Source organism: Rhyacophila brunnea, unplaced genomic scaffold (assembly GCF_057557595.1).
Source record: "Rhyacophila brunnea isolate RB1 unplaced genomic scaffold, BYU_Rbru_1.0 scaffold_21, whole genome shotgun sequence".
In the NCBI taxonomy this organism is placed as follows: Eukaryota; Metazoa; Arthropoda; class Insecta; order Trichoptera; family Rhyacophilidae; genus Rhyacophila; species Rhyacophila brunnea.
Window position 1 is genome coordinate 19,788,406 of NW_028232871.1, and position 16,117 is coordinate 19,804,522.

The 16,117-nt window shown below is 29.1% G+C and overlaps 1 protein-coding gene across 1 annotated transcript in view; it reads left to right on the top strand.

The window, feature by feature from the left end:
• Window positions 1-16,117, top strand: part of rsh (Rap GTPase activating protein radish) — a 350,955-nt gene that overhangs the window by 63,898 nt on the left and 270,940 nt on the right. The window contains exons 3-4 of the mRNA XM_085948876.1: window positions 5,237-5,325; window positions 13,339-13,525. Of these exons, the coding sequence (XP_085805002.1) occupies window positions 5,237-5,325; window positions 13,339-13,525 (276 nt within the window). The remainder of the gene's footprint in view (window positions 1-5,236; window positions 5,326-13,338; window positions 13,526-16,117) is intronic.

Genomic DNA, 16,117 nt, shown 5'->3' on the forward strand with positions numbered 1-16,117 from the left:
ATTTATGATATTTTTTTCAATAAAAGAATGCTACATTCTTAAATAATGTGCAGTTATGTATTTATATAAAAAAAATGATCTCTAAATATTCCATTATAAATATTGGACGTACTTATGTTGGTAAACTTTTATGTGCTACTATATCTATTATTTTTTGATCAATTTATAAGTATAAAATTAATATTTTTATTAGATAAGTTTGAAATTTTAATTTTGGTATGTAAATAGAGAAAATAGTGGCAATTGAAAAGTAAATACCAAAAATCATTATTTCAATAATTTTCTAAATATAACTAAACTAATAACTAAATGCAAAAGAAAACTTTGTAAAATTCTATTTATATTTCAAAATTACCATTTAGAATTTTAATCATAGTATTCTGAAATACGCTATAAAAATGATTTTGTCTCTCGTTCAACTTCGATAAACAAGTCTACAGCGTTCATGTTCAGAGTCATTCAATTTTATTTCGATAAACACGATTATTTAACGTCTCACAAAAGAATATAAAGAGTCAAGAATTAAGAACCTACCCTATCGCACGCGACGTTTTTAATAGATGTTTTATTAACTATTACAATGAAAACACTTTAAGCCCATTATCCCACAAACAGGACTTGATAGTCGTGAATTTTTTTTATGTCAATCTACGTTATAATATGATAAGCATTCCAGTCGATATATTGCTTGAATATGAATTCACTGATACGTTTTTCAATTGTTATTTTCCATTCTTTCCCGATAAAGAGCTTTGATTGAAAATTTGAGTGGACCGTATAGATAAGGTTGGATATAAATTAAGGAAGTGTGGGCTCATGGGTACTAACTTCACGATACGTACTGATTTGTTAACGACTTTTGAATATGTAGCTACACTGTATATCATCGAAGGCGACCCAAGCACTCACTAAAATATAAATTACCATATTAATAATTATTGCGTTCTTTGTTTACAGGTTCTAAGTACTTATCGCTTTAACTATAGATAGAACACTAAATTTAACACTACTTTCCTACGTATGGCGTCAATTTTTCTGAGGAACATTGTAATTCTATCTTTCGATAATAATATAATATGGCTAAGATATTGAAGTTTTCGAGTTGTAATACTACGCCAAAATTTTTGTTCTTATTACCCTATCTGTATAAGGTATTTTGACTATACATCTTCTTTACCTGTCCATCAATAGACTAGTAAAAAGTAAATTTTTAAATTATTTACAATTATTGTTATTACAATTGAGCATAGAATTCTGTTTAACGTATTTATTGTGAATGATAATTACAAATTATTTAAAGTACATGGATACTTATTTAGGAGGGCGCAAAAAGACTAACTTAATATAATGATTTAGAAGAACTGTTTATTTACACGACGTGTTATATTCACTGCAAAATCATTTTGCTAACACAAAAGTTTTACATTTTGTGCAGTCTTAAAATGTGTAGTTTTATGACAGTTTTTGCTGGCGTTTGTTTAACTACTGACAAAATATAATGTAAAATAGCAGAGTCACGAAATTTTTATTATTTTAATACACATTAAAAAAACAAACACTAATTTTATGACGCTCTCGCACAATGCATATTTTGCACGTATGGAAGAGCCGGTTCTATCTCTAAAACATCAATTCTCTGTAATATTTCCAGATTCGGTGACCATAATATTAAAAATAATTGAAAACATATAAAAGGAAACTACACGATATTATTTTGAGACTATATTTTGAACTAACACTAAAATAATAATTATTTCAGTCAATAGTTAATAATTATTGTTAATAGCTTAAAATAAAAACTTCATTTAGTTACTCTATAAAGTCATGTATGTATAACATTTGAACCGTAAATAATAAAACATCATCATTTCTACGCCACTACAAGCTATACATATATATGTTTTCGCCAGCTTTTCCGGCTAATTAATGAGACGCTTTTAGCGACGAGCTTCCGTTTATTGTTTTTTTAACAAAACAATTTTCCTAGAAGGCTCCGTTTTTGATAAATTACAGCCTGCAGGCTATCGATAAAAGTTTCTTAACGAAATAAAAGTTACATAATATTATCTCTAAACATTTATGAGGCAAAATATTATCATATTTCAAAGTTTATATATTGTGATATAGGTAGATAATATATCCATATAGTATATTATGTACATTGTATTATTTTATCGTCACAGAGATTACTTCCAAGTATAACAACAGACGAGAAAAACACATAATAAAATAATATTAACAAACACATCTCCAAAGCTTAGATATCGCGATTTACAATACTAAAAAGGACTAAATAAAAAGTTTACGTAAATTTCTCCGTGGATTAATTGCGTGGAAACAATCGCACAATCCTCATATTTTTAAGCTATCATGTGTTTACTACATACTCGTAGGTATCGTTGGTATGTAATACAAAATCTTAATTATCCTATTCACTCCTAAGCGCGGCATATTATTATTTGTATGAGTATTAGTTATAGCTATTTTCCTCACCCATTAGATCTTTGCATCGAAACACATACACATTAATAAGACAATATGTATTTTTCCCAAATACGTGATTGATTCCCTGACCTGCGGCAACACATACAACCGCTCTATTAATTCGGCTACCTAGAATGCACACCTAAACTCGAGAGACTTAAAACCTTAAGTAAGCCTTAAGACCTTAAAGTTTGCTAGCTGAGTGAAATAATCATTCATTTATTTACCCGTATGGTGGCAAGAAAAGAACGACAATATACCAAAACAAAATCAAAGATTACTACAAACAAAAATTACTTTAATTGTGTTAACCGAAAGATCTCGGTGGAAAGACATTATCTTAATTAAAATAAAACATAATACTATGTAGTACTTATTTCACATAATTTAACAATGGTTCGGACTGATTTCGCCTGTTTAATAAAACATTGATAACTATATCAATGACGTTTAATTATTTGGCTACTATCTATTATGAAGACATTATTACAAATACAAATCCTGCATTGTCCATCTTCAATTTGGGTAAACTCGATAAAAAAATCTTATTTAAAACACTCCATATTAATCAGACGATACTACATTGGCTGCATACCGTTTAATACCAATACGCCGACCAATTAATGGCTCCGAATGCTTTACTAACTGTCAGAAATTGGATTTGCACGAAATCTATATGATTTTAAAAGACCCTAAGAGTTCTTGATTAATTAAAAAATATTAAATACATTATTATTATTTAGCTACATAGTTTCAGCTGAAGCTTATTTTGCTATACCTATATTTATAAATTGTTTTTACATTCCATTTATATAGGATTATCTAATGTTTATATTATCATATTAAAAATGACATATTATTCATAGTGAGTAGGTACATAATACTACATATTATTACTTTCATATGGGTTACATTATTTAAGTTGGATACCAAAAATTTTTTGATGTTTGGTTGAGCTATAAACATCACAATATTAGGTGGTTATTGATATTTTTGACGTCTTAAATTTTTGAGGAGCCTTCATCCTTGACCATCATAAAGCAGGCATTGCCAAATAACTAAATGTAAATTATATTCATGTTTGCTTCAGCATTAACATTTAACATCATTTGTTATACCTAAGACAGATAGAGATGGTGCAAAATTAATACGATTTAATGCAATATTCTAAAAACTTCTCCAGTAATTTTGAAAAAATCCCATCTCTGATTAAATATTCGGTCTAATTAACTTTTTTTTAAATTCAATGCTAATTGATTTTATCCGATTACTCGAATTAAAAATGAATGGTTATTATTATCTTCTCCTTATTAGTCAAATGATTGGATAGGTAATATTATATAATTTAATACTTTTTCAAGAATAAATACAACGCTCCTTCGCTGGAAGGTCGATACAATTTGTGCTCTTTAGAAAATAATAATATGTTCAAATGCGCATAGAATTTCATATTCTAAACGTAAATTGGCCATTAAAATAAAATCTTATACGCTTATTAGAACCAAGACGCTGCGCCATTCTTTAGGATTGTATTTTAAATCTATCCACCCAGGTATTAAAAAAAATACTCTCATTTTAATGTATCATATACTTTTTCAGATTTTGTTTGTTTTCTTGTATCTTGAAATTGAGCTTAATGCATGTAAAGTCAATAGTTGCCATTGGCAATTTTGCCGTATTTTCCTATTTAACGAATAGCAAAAAATAGGTAAATAAATCAATTAAAGATTAAACTAGTGACGTTTGCGTCCGCCTGGTAACCTGAAAAATCTGAATCTTTTTTAAACAGAAATTAAATGAAAAGTTTTGAATGTCGTTTGCTTATTTCCATCAAATTAGATTCAATGTGCTAATATGAAATTTTAGCAGTATTAAATACGCCTTATATAATATTGTTTGTGATTTAACTAGTTTTCAATATAATTTATTTTAAATTATTCAAATTATAAGCCGAGTCATTTGTCTATTGTCATAAATTCGGTAATAATAAATGAAGTCAATACTGTTTTACACTCACTATATCGTAACCTACTCTTTTCGGTTACCTTTCACTAGATATAGAGCCTTCAGATGATATCAGATGATACTTAACATATATTTATACATACAGAAATTTAACAACTATTCCAAAGAAAATATAATGTTAATTTATTATTATAAAATACAATAAAAAATTATGTTGGCAAGATTTTATATAATTTCCTTGACATGAAAACGTCTTTAAAATAAATTTACATGATAAGATTCGACCTAATAAAATACGATCGATCATTTAAACATAATATTTTTTTTGTATATAAGTAATATATATTTTTATTACCAGCTTGTGTCTTAAAAATAATTATATAGGAATAAAAAATTACAAAAATATATATATATATTAAATAAAGAAAACCTACAAATATCAAATAAAAATTTTATTCAGAATTATTTTAATTAAATAATCTATCACTCATTTAATCAAATATTAATTTAATTATTTTTAAATATCTTATAGTATACATAACAAAGAAATATATCTTTAAATATTAATTAATATTTAAAATTCTTGCATAGGGTATTGTAGTTAATTCTGTTTCTGTATCTCAGATATTATGTTTCTGAAGCATTTTCAAGTAGTTTTTTTTTTATTTTGATCACTTATTTTTTTTCAATTTTTTATTAATATATTTCTTTTCAATGATATTTCAAATTATGGTTTAATTTCTGAGGCATTGATCTTGATAATATATAAATATTTTTTCTTTTCTAGAACCTTCGCCACTTTATGACAATAACCACTACCACGAGGAATGCCTTCGCTGCAACTCCTGCGGTTTGAACCTGACTGGCCCAAACCAGGTAATATATTATGTACTTTTAGTAGGGGATAAATGTTGGTGTGATGAGGAGATGAGTGAAGAACTGAAAACTAGTAAGTTGTTGAGAGCGATTGCATGTTTATTCCGTCTACAGAAGTACAATAAAGTCAAGAATATAAGATATAGAAACTAGTGAGATATATAGCCCGAGGATTGGTGATACTGAGTGACTGTTACACGATCAAGACAACAGCGGAGTGAAATATTCATTCAATCGTGATAGCGTATTTATTGAACTACTCACGATTTAATAATGCTGGCACTGAGTACCCCATGCTTTCGGTGAAAAATGCATTTTGACATAATAAATATTACTGAGGTAAAAATTCTTATTTGTAATTGGTAATTAGATTCGTGTGAAATTGCTATGGTAAAAATATAATATGTACTAAACAATCTTTTTTTCGCCGTTAACGTTTTTCACTGAGTAAACACTAACCGGCAGTACTGACGGCCTGTGAGAAATATATAAATTGTGTTGACACATATCAAACGTCGTAAAGTCCACTGAATGTCAAACTGAGAAAAATGCAGTTTTATCATATCTTGTAATACAAATGGTTGTAACATGTGAGATATTGTAAGATAATTGAATCTAATACCCACGATGGCTACAAGGATTTTTCTTCTTAGCTTCGGTGCTCGACCTCTTTCTGGCTTTGTCTGGATCCACAAAATCCACTTCTACATCCATTTTATGTTATAATTGTTTAGAAATTAAGGAAAATGATAGGCGCCATCGTTCACCTTTAGCTTGTGGACTTAAGGTGGTTTGAAAAAATATTGATCTTTCGAAACGTGATTTCATACGTAAACAGTAGACTTTTGGGGGTTTACAGTATACCATAATGTGCAAATTTGCATACTCTATTAAGCGTATATCAAAAGTCATTTTTTTCAATATGTGGACTTTACGGCGTTTGATATCCATCAACACAATTATAAATATTCGTATGTCACTCAATTCAATGCTTGTTCTCACAGAAATCGTTGAATACTGTCAAATATAGGTTTTTTATATGGTTTTCTATTAGCTAATAATAAGAGCTTAGCACATTGCGACATGTATTTTTTAAACATGACTTAGACTTTAGAATTACCTTCCAATAAATAAAAAGCCACAAATTTAGACTTAATGTAGTGTTTATTTCCAAAAAGATATTAACATTGTAAGAAAATTATACACCATACAATCGTAGATTAATAAAACAACAATAAGATGACGAGTATGGCCAGTACTCCTCGCATTAATAATATGGTCACCGTGTTGCTCTTGTACAAATTTATCATTTTAGAATATGAACATATTTTACTTAAGAATTATAGTATTTTATTTCATTTTTTTCCAAAAAGGGAATGTTTCTTTTCTTTATGATAATAAGGTATAGTGCCTAATCTAAAAAGGTTTTCAACTCAGAAATAGTATTCAAAATGGAAGATTTACGAATATGTTTGATATACGAACATACTATAAACAGTAATATCTCCATTGGCTGCAAATAGTAGACAGTTAATAATTATTATATTTAATATTTATCTACGTATTTAATTAAAAATGTCCATTATCTAAAAAAATTCTGAAGTACTTAAACTACTATCAAACCGTTTTGTTTTACAAATAGTCAGAGATTCCAGAACGTTATTAATATTTTTCAATGATTATTCAAATATTTATATGGGGTGAATTTGACGGTATATTTTTTAAATACTAACTACAGTTGGTTGTGATTTTACGTAATTGCTTGTCTAAAGAAATTTGGTTTATTTTACATATTATACAATTTGCTTGAAACAGTAATGAAAGAAATTTTTATCTTAGCGTTGTTCTATAAAAAAAACTAATAGTACCTACTTAATTTTAAATAACCTCAGAAACAAATATTAGAAATAAAATTAACATGAGTGGGACACAAACTCACATTTTTTACCTTTCGGATCAGTTCTTTGCCCTCTCAGCTATCAATCCAACTATGATTCATGCGAATTAGTTCTTATATTTAAATTTAAACTGTGATACTTTAAATTCCACTAATAAGTAAGCAATCTACTATGTGATCAATTAAGGGACATAACATTTCTAACTTAAATGTAACATAAGCCTACACTCTAGCCACGTATTTATTATTGATGTTCTTTTACTTATGAACAATGAAATTATAAATATTAGAATTTATTTCTGAGGTTTTAAAAATTATTTTATTTCTATAACAAAGCATCAAACATTCTCAAAACCTTGTATATATTCAATATTTAATATAAACAAAATAATAGTAGTAGTTGCGCTTTTCGCAGTGGACTGTAATTATTTTGAGGGATGATAACGAGTTCGGATCTAGGGGTGGGGCGATTAAACAAAATGCCAGACACTGACCTTTTTGATGATTTGACGGCTGGTGCATACTAGCACTGTCACGGGTCATACACTCACGCACTAGTTTATTTGGGTCACCCTGTTTGCGTCACTTGATACACAGTGTATGGATGATAATGATATATTATGACAAATAATAATGATTTATATGTGTGAATGTCTTACAGATGTGTTTTGAGTTACTCCTGAATTTGTTTGTATTTTCAATTGAATTACTAGCCACGGTAAGCTATCAGAAGCCCGCTCGCGTCGGCTGGTTGATAGTAACTGAATGTCTCTTTGCAACACGGTCTCTCATGACTCGTAATTGCTCATTGATTGTCTGGTGACAATAACACTGGGAATTAGGACGTGGGTGAGGAGATAAGAAATAGAATGGGAATAAATGGTCCAACCAAGTACTTAAATTAAATCATAACCTGTATGTACTAAATTTTATTTCTATAAACAAAATACTTTTCTTCAACATCTTATTTTAATCTTTTTCTTTTTATGTCATATTCATCAACTGATCAACTGTGCTCTGAACAGAACAGAGTACGAATCTTGGTGCAGTTTTTTTTTTAAATTTTCGAGTCAAGACGTTTTTCTTTTGCTAGGTCCTAGCTTATCGAAACTATTTTTTTAAATAATTAGATACAGAAATTTACTAAATACACATAATTAAATCACTGAATTAAAATATATTTATTACACTGTGAGCATATTTAAATACAACTTTTAATCATTAATAAAAATAATACGTACACGTACGGCACTGAATTATTCTTATAATTTTATTCTAAATAGCATTTCTTTAATATAATCCATATTTTAAGCGCCAATAAATCTCGTCGTAATCCCATAGAGATTGAGAATTTCCCGACCAATTTTCCGCCAACAGGAAAATTATCAAAAGCGAATCCTTTGGATGCCCCTGAACACACCCCCTAATCCTCGGGGGATCAGGAAACTGGGCTTAGTCGATCGAGGGTTTTTGTCAAACTGTGTGATCGTCCCTCCAATAGCCCGAGGCATCGAAGATAAAAAGGTCATGTGATACTTTTGACCCGAGGACTATTCGTTACTTTGCATCAGCAATTTTATTTTATGTTCCGTTATTAATATCATAGTCAACATTATAATGATTGACATTTTTTTAGGAACAAAAATCGTTGAAATGGTATTTTTTGAACTTTTGATTTTTTTTCATAAAAAATGTATTATATTATAAGACTAAAATAAAATTATACGGGTCCATATATATTAACTCTAATAATATAATAAATTAATATATTATTTTCTGTTAAAATTGATGTTGAATAAAATTATTTGTATTCATGTTAATAGTATAATTGGGTCGGTCAAAGGGTTGCATGTAAGTTGTACGTATGCATTTCATCGTGGGACACTTATTCGTGCGCAGTACGTGAAACATGAGTTCGTATAACATTTTATCAAATGACGAGTTGTTCGTTGAACATTTTACCGTGGAATACATTTGTACGTATCTTACAAAATTCGGCGATAGTTTTAAATAATACTGTTCCAATTAGATTAACCCTAACCTAACCTAGTGAAGACATCTCATAAAATTTGCTACATGTTGTAGCATATGTACAAATATACTCCACGGTGAAATGTTCAACGAAGAACTCGTCATTTGATTAAATGTTACACGAACTCATGTTTCACGTACTGTGGCGCACGAATAAGTATCCTGCGGTGAACTTTTTACGTACAAATTTCCTAAGATTTATTCTGTGTAAGAAAACTTTATATTTTATAGTTCACCACAAACAGCGTACAATATTTTAACCATAAATATAGTTAACGATGATAATTTTCTAGAATTAAAATCAACCAACTTGCTCCGGTTAAATACGATGATTGAATGCTTTCAATTGCTCTTATCGGTGTACCGTGTTACATGAGCCTCTTGAATTCTCGGAATATGGAACCAAGTAAAATGTTTATTACACTTATTATATATAATTAAATATGTACAGAAATAATATCATATATGAAGTATTATTAATATTTAATTACATACAATTTCTAGCTATAAGAAGCTTAATGGCTTAAGTGGGTGATTTTGGTAAAAAGTAGTCAATATAAGTTTAACAATATTATATATATCAATTAATAGAATATAATCAGATGGTTAAACGGACAGCATTTTGTATCTACTAGGTACTTTACATTGAGTGCTGACTAGATAATTAATTTTTAATTATCACATTTAAATAGCATACTAATTATATCGAATAGCCGCCTAATCGGTACGCGCTGGGCGCGTCTTTAGCGTCCAATGTATTTCAATATGTCAACATTAGTTTCATTATTTAAATCACCTAATAATAGTTGCGACGGTTTATAGATTTTAAATTGTCCTCCAAAAATGTTGCTATCGTTGATTTATACTTTAAGAACCCGATGCATAGAAAGTTATGAATCATTATTAGCTATTAAACCTGTAGAATAGCTGTTTAAGGAGTATAATAAAAATGTCAACATACGTGGAAAAAGATGCGCAAATAACTACTGACAGAAGACACATTGTGTTATTCACGCAATTACAACCAAAAACCCTTGAAAACTTCGAAAAATATTTATAATATCGATTAAAATATGCAAATACGATAAACTAGCAGTATTAAATTTAATACTTACTCGTAAATTATATAATTTTTATAGTTACATCTGAAACATAAAAAAAATGGGTGCCATTTTGAAATCTACGGATTTTATTGCCATAATAAAAAAATGGTATACTAGATCCGCAATGCGTTAACCAAAGTAAATTAACCAATAAATTAATACAAAAATATATTAACTATTTATTTATATTGTGCCGTGTGATACTTTCACTATTTTTGACATTTTTTTAATAAATGTCGACAAATCAAAATTTAAATAATGGCCATAATTATTCTAACAACGGAACGTAGTGTGATGTCTCTAATTAACAGTTTAAAAAGATTCATTCAATTTTGTTTTATGTGCGTAATAATATTCACATTATTTTGATTTAATGTAGCTAAATAGTATATGCATGAAGCGGTAGTCTAAAATATTATTAATATATATTTATTTAAGTCAACCAATAGGATTAATCACATAAGAATAAATAAAATATGAGATATAAAATATAAAAATAGGTTATAGAACCAATGACAGATGGCCATAGGAAGCATAATTAAATTACACATTAAATACAGTTATGAAAAATACATTGGAGAATTATATAATATAAAGAGAAGATAGGCAATATGAAAAAAAATACAGTTATCTAGTTACAATGAGTGATAAATTTTGAGTAAGTAACTTAATTTAAAAATGGTAAGAGAACAAAATAGTTCCTCTCTACCACTTTAATAATAATTCATAGTTCTGCAGAGTGGAGCTACTATAAAATAGTAACTTAACTTGATTTTATATATTTATATGTGTAGAAATGAAGAGGTATGGGGACAAATATTTACTTTGGATACGTTAAACTTAATATTTGGTAGTAATTGTAGATAATCTGAATGATTAATAAATTTATTAATTGTTAGATAAAGTAAGGTCAGAAATATAATGCCATTTTGGTAAAGATGGTCTATTTGGGGATAATAATTAGGCAAATGGTGGAAGAGAGATAATTAATAAAACGTTTTTTGATACAACCTATTGGCATGAGCTTTGTAGTGATTGTTCTAATCGTATAGATATCATAATTTATATAGTGTGTCAGTCTATTGTTAATATTAAATGCCTTTAAAATGTAACATCTTGCGTATACTATCAAAACACTATAATTATATAATCTCTGTTATACATTGCTGCTGTGCTAATTTCATATTAAAACATCGAAGCAAATTTCTCTATAATTTCTAACATAAACACAATACAGTATCACCAAACACTACGCGATCATCGAAAGCTATGTGCCGGGACGTGCACAAACGAAAATCTACAGACTTGCCAAAGTTTGCTGTACACTTTCGGAAAGCTTTCCCGCGGGCGAACTTGAAAGCTCTGTGTGATTTTGATCACCCCACAATAACTTGGATGTGATCTATCGAACACTAAGCATACATTGAGTCATCTCTTTTACTCGATAGATTTACATATGTAACAGGTTTCAATGTTTTAGAATTTGTTATTCAGTTAAATAAATATTATTTTATTCAATAGTTTTTCATGATTTTTTATTCATTGACAACACAATCTAAAAGTCTAATACATCGTGGTATTAGATTGTTTTAAATTACAAAGATGGTATTTGTTGTAAAATGATAATATAAAATTGTTATTGGTTATGACAGGACAGAACAACGAAAATAAATTACTTGTCTATGCTTAAATATTAATCTCACATAACCAAACGGGAGCCTTTTGTCCTCCTCGCCCTGGGACTAGAATAATACATTGTAACTTGGAAACCGTCTTAATTTATATAAAATATTTATTTTGGTACAAATAGTTTAATATTTTTTCCATAAATACGTGCCTTTTTATGCACTACGGTACTATCATTATACACAATACAAATATTTCCATATTAAGTACAAGCAAATTAGAAAATTTGACACGACAAATTTGAAAATTTTATGAAATTACTTAAAATTATTATATAAATGATAATATATAACTGTGTTCTCTGTCAATGTGCATTTAAAATTGGTGACTGCGTATAGTGCCTGAAGATGCCGAAAAGCAAAACCTGAGCCACTAAAAATACTTAAATGTTTAATAAAAAATACTTAATTGTTATGTTTAAATTCCATCAAGTGCCCGTAGTCGATAATATTAATTTTCCATGTTTTTTTCCCATTATTTCATGTTTTAAACATCTTGAATTTGATAATTGTAAAGTTTACTATTATGAAAATAATCGACATAAATCAATTGAATGTTAAAACGCAGGTTGCTCTGATATGCCTACTTCTAAAATTATTGTTTAATCAATGTTTTGTGTTTTATTATTTCTTGGTCTTACAATGTTACGTATATTATATTTACTTTAAAAAGATTTTTATTTATTTTGAAATGGTACGTATTACCTACTTCTACGGTTATTTGGTAATACTTTAATATCTTCTATGATCTCTAACACACATGAATTCAGGCTATAATACAGCATCTTCCAACGGATTTTTTTAAATTATTCGGTATTCGACAATTATTCTACACTCATCATAAATTCTTTCCTCTTTTTCATGTAATTATGTATTGATATCTCTCATTTCATCTCATGGAGTGGGATTGCGGTACTTAATTATTGCCAAAGTGGTTGGTAAACGACATTTTGACAACACGGGTTAGTATAGAGTGAATGCTACAAGCAACATGAAAGAATTGCATAGCTATCGTTTATTACTACATTATTGTGTATTGATAGTTACTACAAAAACTGTGTTTTACCCGAACCATGGTATAAAACTTCTAATACTGTGGAATTGATAGTCTTTTTAGGTCTTCACTAGGTATCCACCCCTTTGTAAGAAATATGTTACTACCAGCATGTTTAAACACATAAAAAATTTGACTGCATATTTAAACTAGCTAAAACTAAAATTTATTGTACTGTCGGTGGTATTCTGATGTATTCATTTGGTATATAATAAGTTAATCACAATGTTGTTATCTTTATAGAAGCGTGCACGTCGCTTCAAGAACGCCATCCTGTGCGACCTGCACTTCGCGGACGTCGCCCTGATGGAGTGCAGTGACTTTATGCAGCAGCTGCGTAGCTTCAAGCCGCAGTCATTAGGCTGTGCCGTCGCCAGGCGAAAGAGCAGCACCACTCTCATCTTTCCACTGCCGCCTCAGGCATGCTCTGGTAAGGCAACATACACTGTTTTTGCAATTGTTTTTTCTTGTCTTCGCGATAATTAAAATATTGTATTTTGAGACACAGGTCACATGCAGAGATGTCGCTGTTAAATAAACCTAACTAACATAAGTATACCATTTGAGAAAGGATGTAATTAAAACAATCAAAATTATAAATTTTGACATGTAACAATGATTTTTGCATTTTAGATCCAGTGATTACAGTCATATAAATTAAAATAATTATATGCTCAGAGGATTAGTTATATGCAACATTTCTTTTTCCACGGAAAAAAAAACGCGTAAAAAATAATCATAGCTCTCAGTTCCCAATAAATATGACGAAATATTGATCAGAATCACCACCTCATTGAGCTAAAAAAAAATCCAGGATTTTTGTAAGGTGGTTTCATAGGCCCTAGCCGAATTCAAATTAGCAATACCCGACTCGGGTAGACGAATTGTTTTGTAGAGTAGTTTACGTGCCAAAATCTTTAAAGAAACCTCGGTAAGAATTTAAGTAAATAATGTATAGTATTTATGTTAATGAAGCTGAATACAATACTTTTTTCTTTTTATTCTGATATTTTGACAGCTTTCATTTGAGTTTCATAACGTTGTGACTATTTAGTGGTATCATTATCTACCAAACGGTCTATTTTAATTGCTTAACGTTGATTGGCAGTAGTTAAAAACCAAGCATCTGGCTCATATTGCCTATATAAATTATTACATTTCTTTCATGAAAAATTAACTACATATTCACTCACATACCCAAAGATGATTTGAGTACAAATTTGTACTGTAATACAATTATTATGTAACTACGTTTAGATTTTTCCGTTATAATTTTATTTTAAACGTTTAATATAACAAAAGTATTTGAATATAAAATAATACAGACCCAAAATTCATAAATTACTAAAAAGCTCGTAATAAGTTCAATCAAGATAAAGTTTACTTTATAGATGTTAACGTAAACACATCATCATTATTGAAGATGAATATCTATTTGGTTATTGTATTAGCATTGATTTAATAACGAAAGTATAATAAAATGGGAAAAACTAGAAGGTAAACGAATAGCGATAGTGTCGAAAAGGATTTTAAAATCTATCGAGTCTTTAACTTACTAAAGGTAAAAGATTTTTAACAGATTTGTAAGAATAGAAAAAATAAAAAGTTAAAAACTACATGCATATAAATCATTCACTTAGGTAAAAATTAATAATGAAGTTTATTTTTTATATCACTGTGTATTTTAATGTAACGCAAAGGTCCAATGTACAGACTGAATGAGTTTCACTTGTTTTCATATTATTCCTGGCGCTACAACCCTATGTAGGTATTGGCCTCATCCAGCATTTGCCTCTCTCCAAGTCTGTCCAAAGCCTTTCCTCAAGTTTTTTAAGTTTGGGATGCTCAATGTTTTTAAATCACCCCATTTTGTACCAGATTGAACATGGCTTCATTTGCTTTTCGGCTTCCCGAATGTCAGTTTCACGGTCGTACATGACTCACCTATCCTGTTCCAGCAATCTAAGATAGCCCATTATAAATCGTACAGCTCATAATTATTGTATATTTGTCTTTAACAAAACTGTGTGTCATTTCAAAGATACCAAGCAGCACGCTCAGCTCAATTGAGCCTAGCACTTTTTCCGCGCTTTTAGTCATGCACCAGATCTCCCAAACATACACGACAACAAGCCCTATTAGTGCTTTTTACAAGATGCATTTCAAGTATCGGTTTAATGTCTTAAAACGTAGCATATTCATTAAACCGAAGCGCCATTTGATACCAAGCACAATTATTCTGTTATTTTTAATTACTAAGCTACTCTCACTATTAATAGAGGGCTCCAGGATATATTATCTACCTTAATATACCGTTAACTAAATATTATAGTATTTATCTTATACCTGTAATAGATGTATAGGCATGTATTTATCGATTATAAAAATGTATTAATCTCACATAAGGTTGTTACGGTAACACGTACACTGTGTTCTTATTAGGTATAATGTATAACGTGACACTTTAATTACAATCAATCAGGTATAATCACCCACCTTGACGGTTTTGGGTACCCTGTGGAAGCCACTTAACAATTTTAGGTTTACTCGTTCATTTAACATACGTTCAATTCAAAAAAAATACTATGAAACGAATTTTTTACAGATTGGCTAATAATATTGCATGCAGATAATATTATCATTCACACATGAGTGGTAGAAAAAATAGACGCATGTTAATTGGTGTACACAATAATACTAAGCTAGTGATAGAAGAATATTTTTTATAGATTATGGTTTGGTTTAGGCAGTGCTTACTGAATTTTAAAAAAACTCACCAACACCACCTGTAATAATATGTATTTTTAATTTAACGGGAACAAATAAGTATGACTGAAAAGATGTGCAGATTATCGGATCACCCATAGCATACCTAAAATATTATTGTTTGATTAGACAGGATTTAATTGAATTTAAAAAATTAACCATATCCATCTGAAAATTGTTTTCTTAGTTCAATGAAAACAAATAAATATGACTGATAAAGTTTAGTGTGCACTATTTATGTCTAATTTTAACAGCC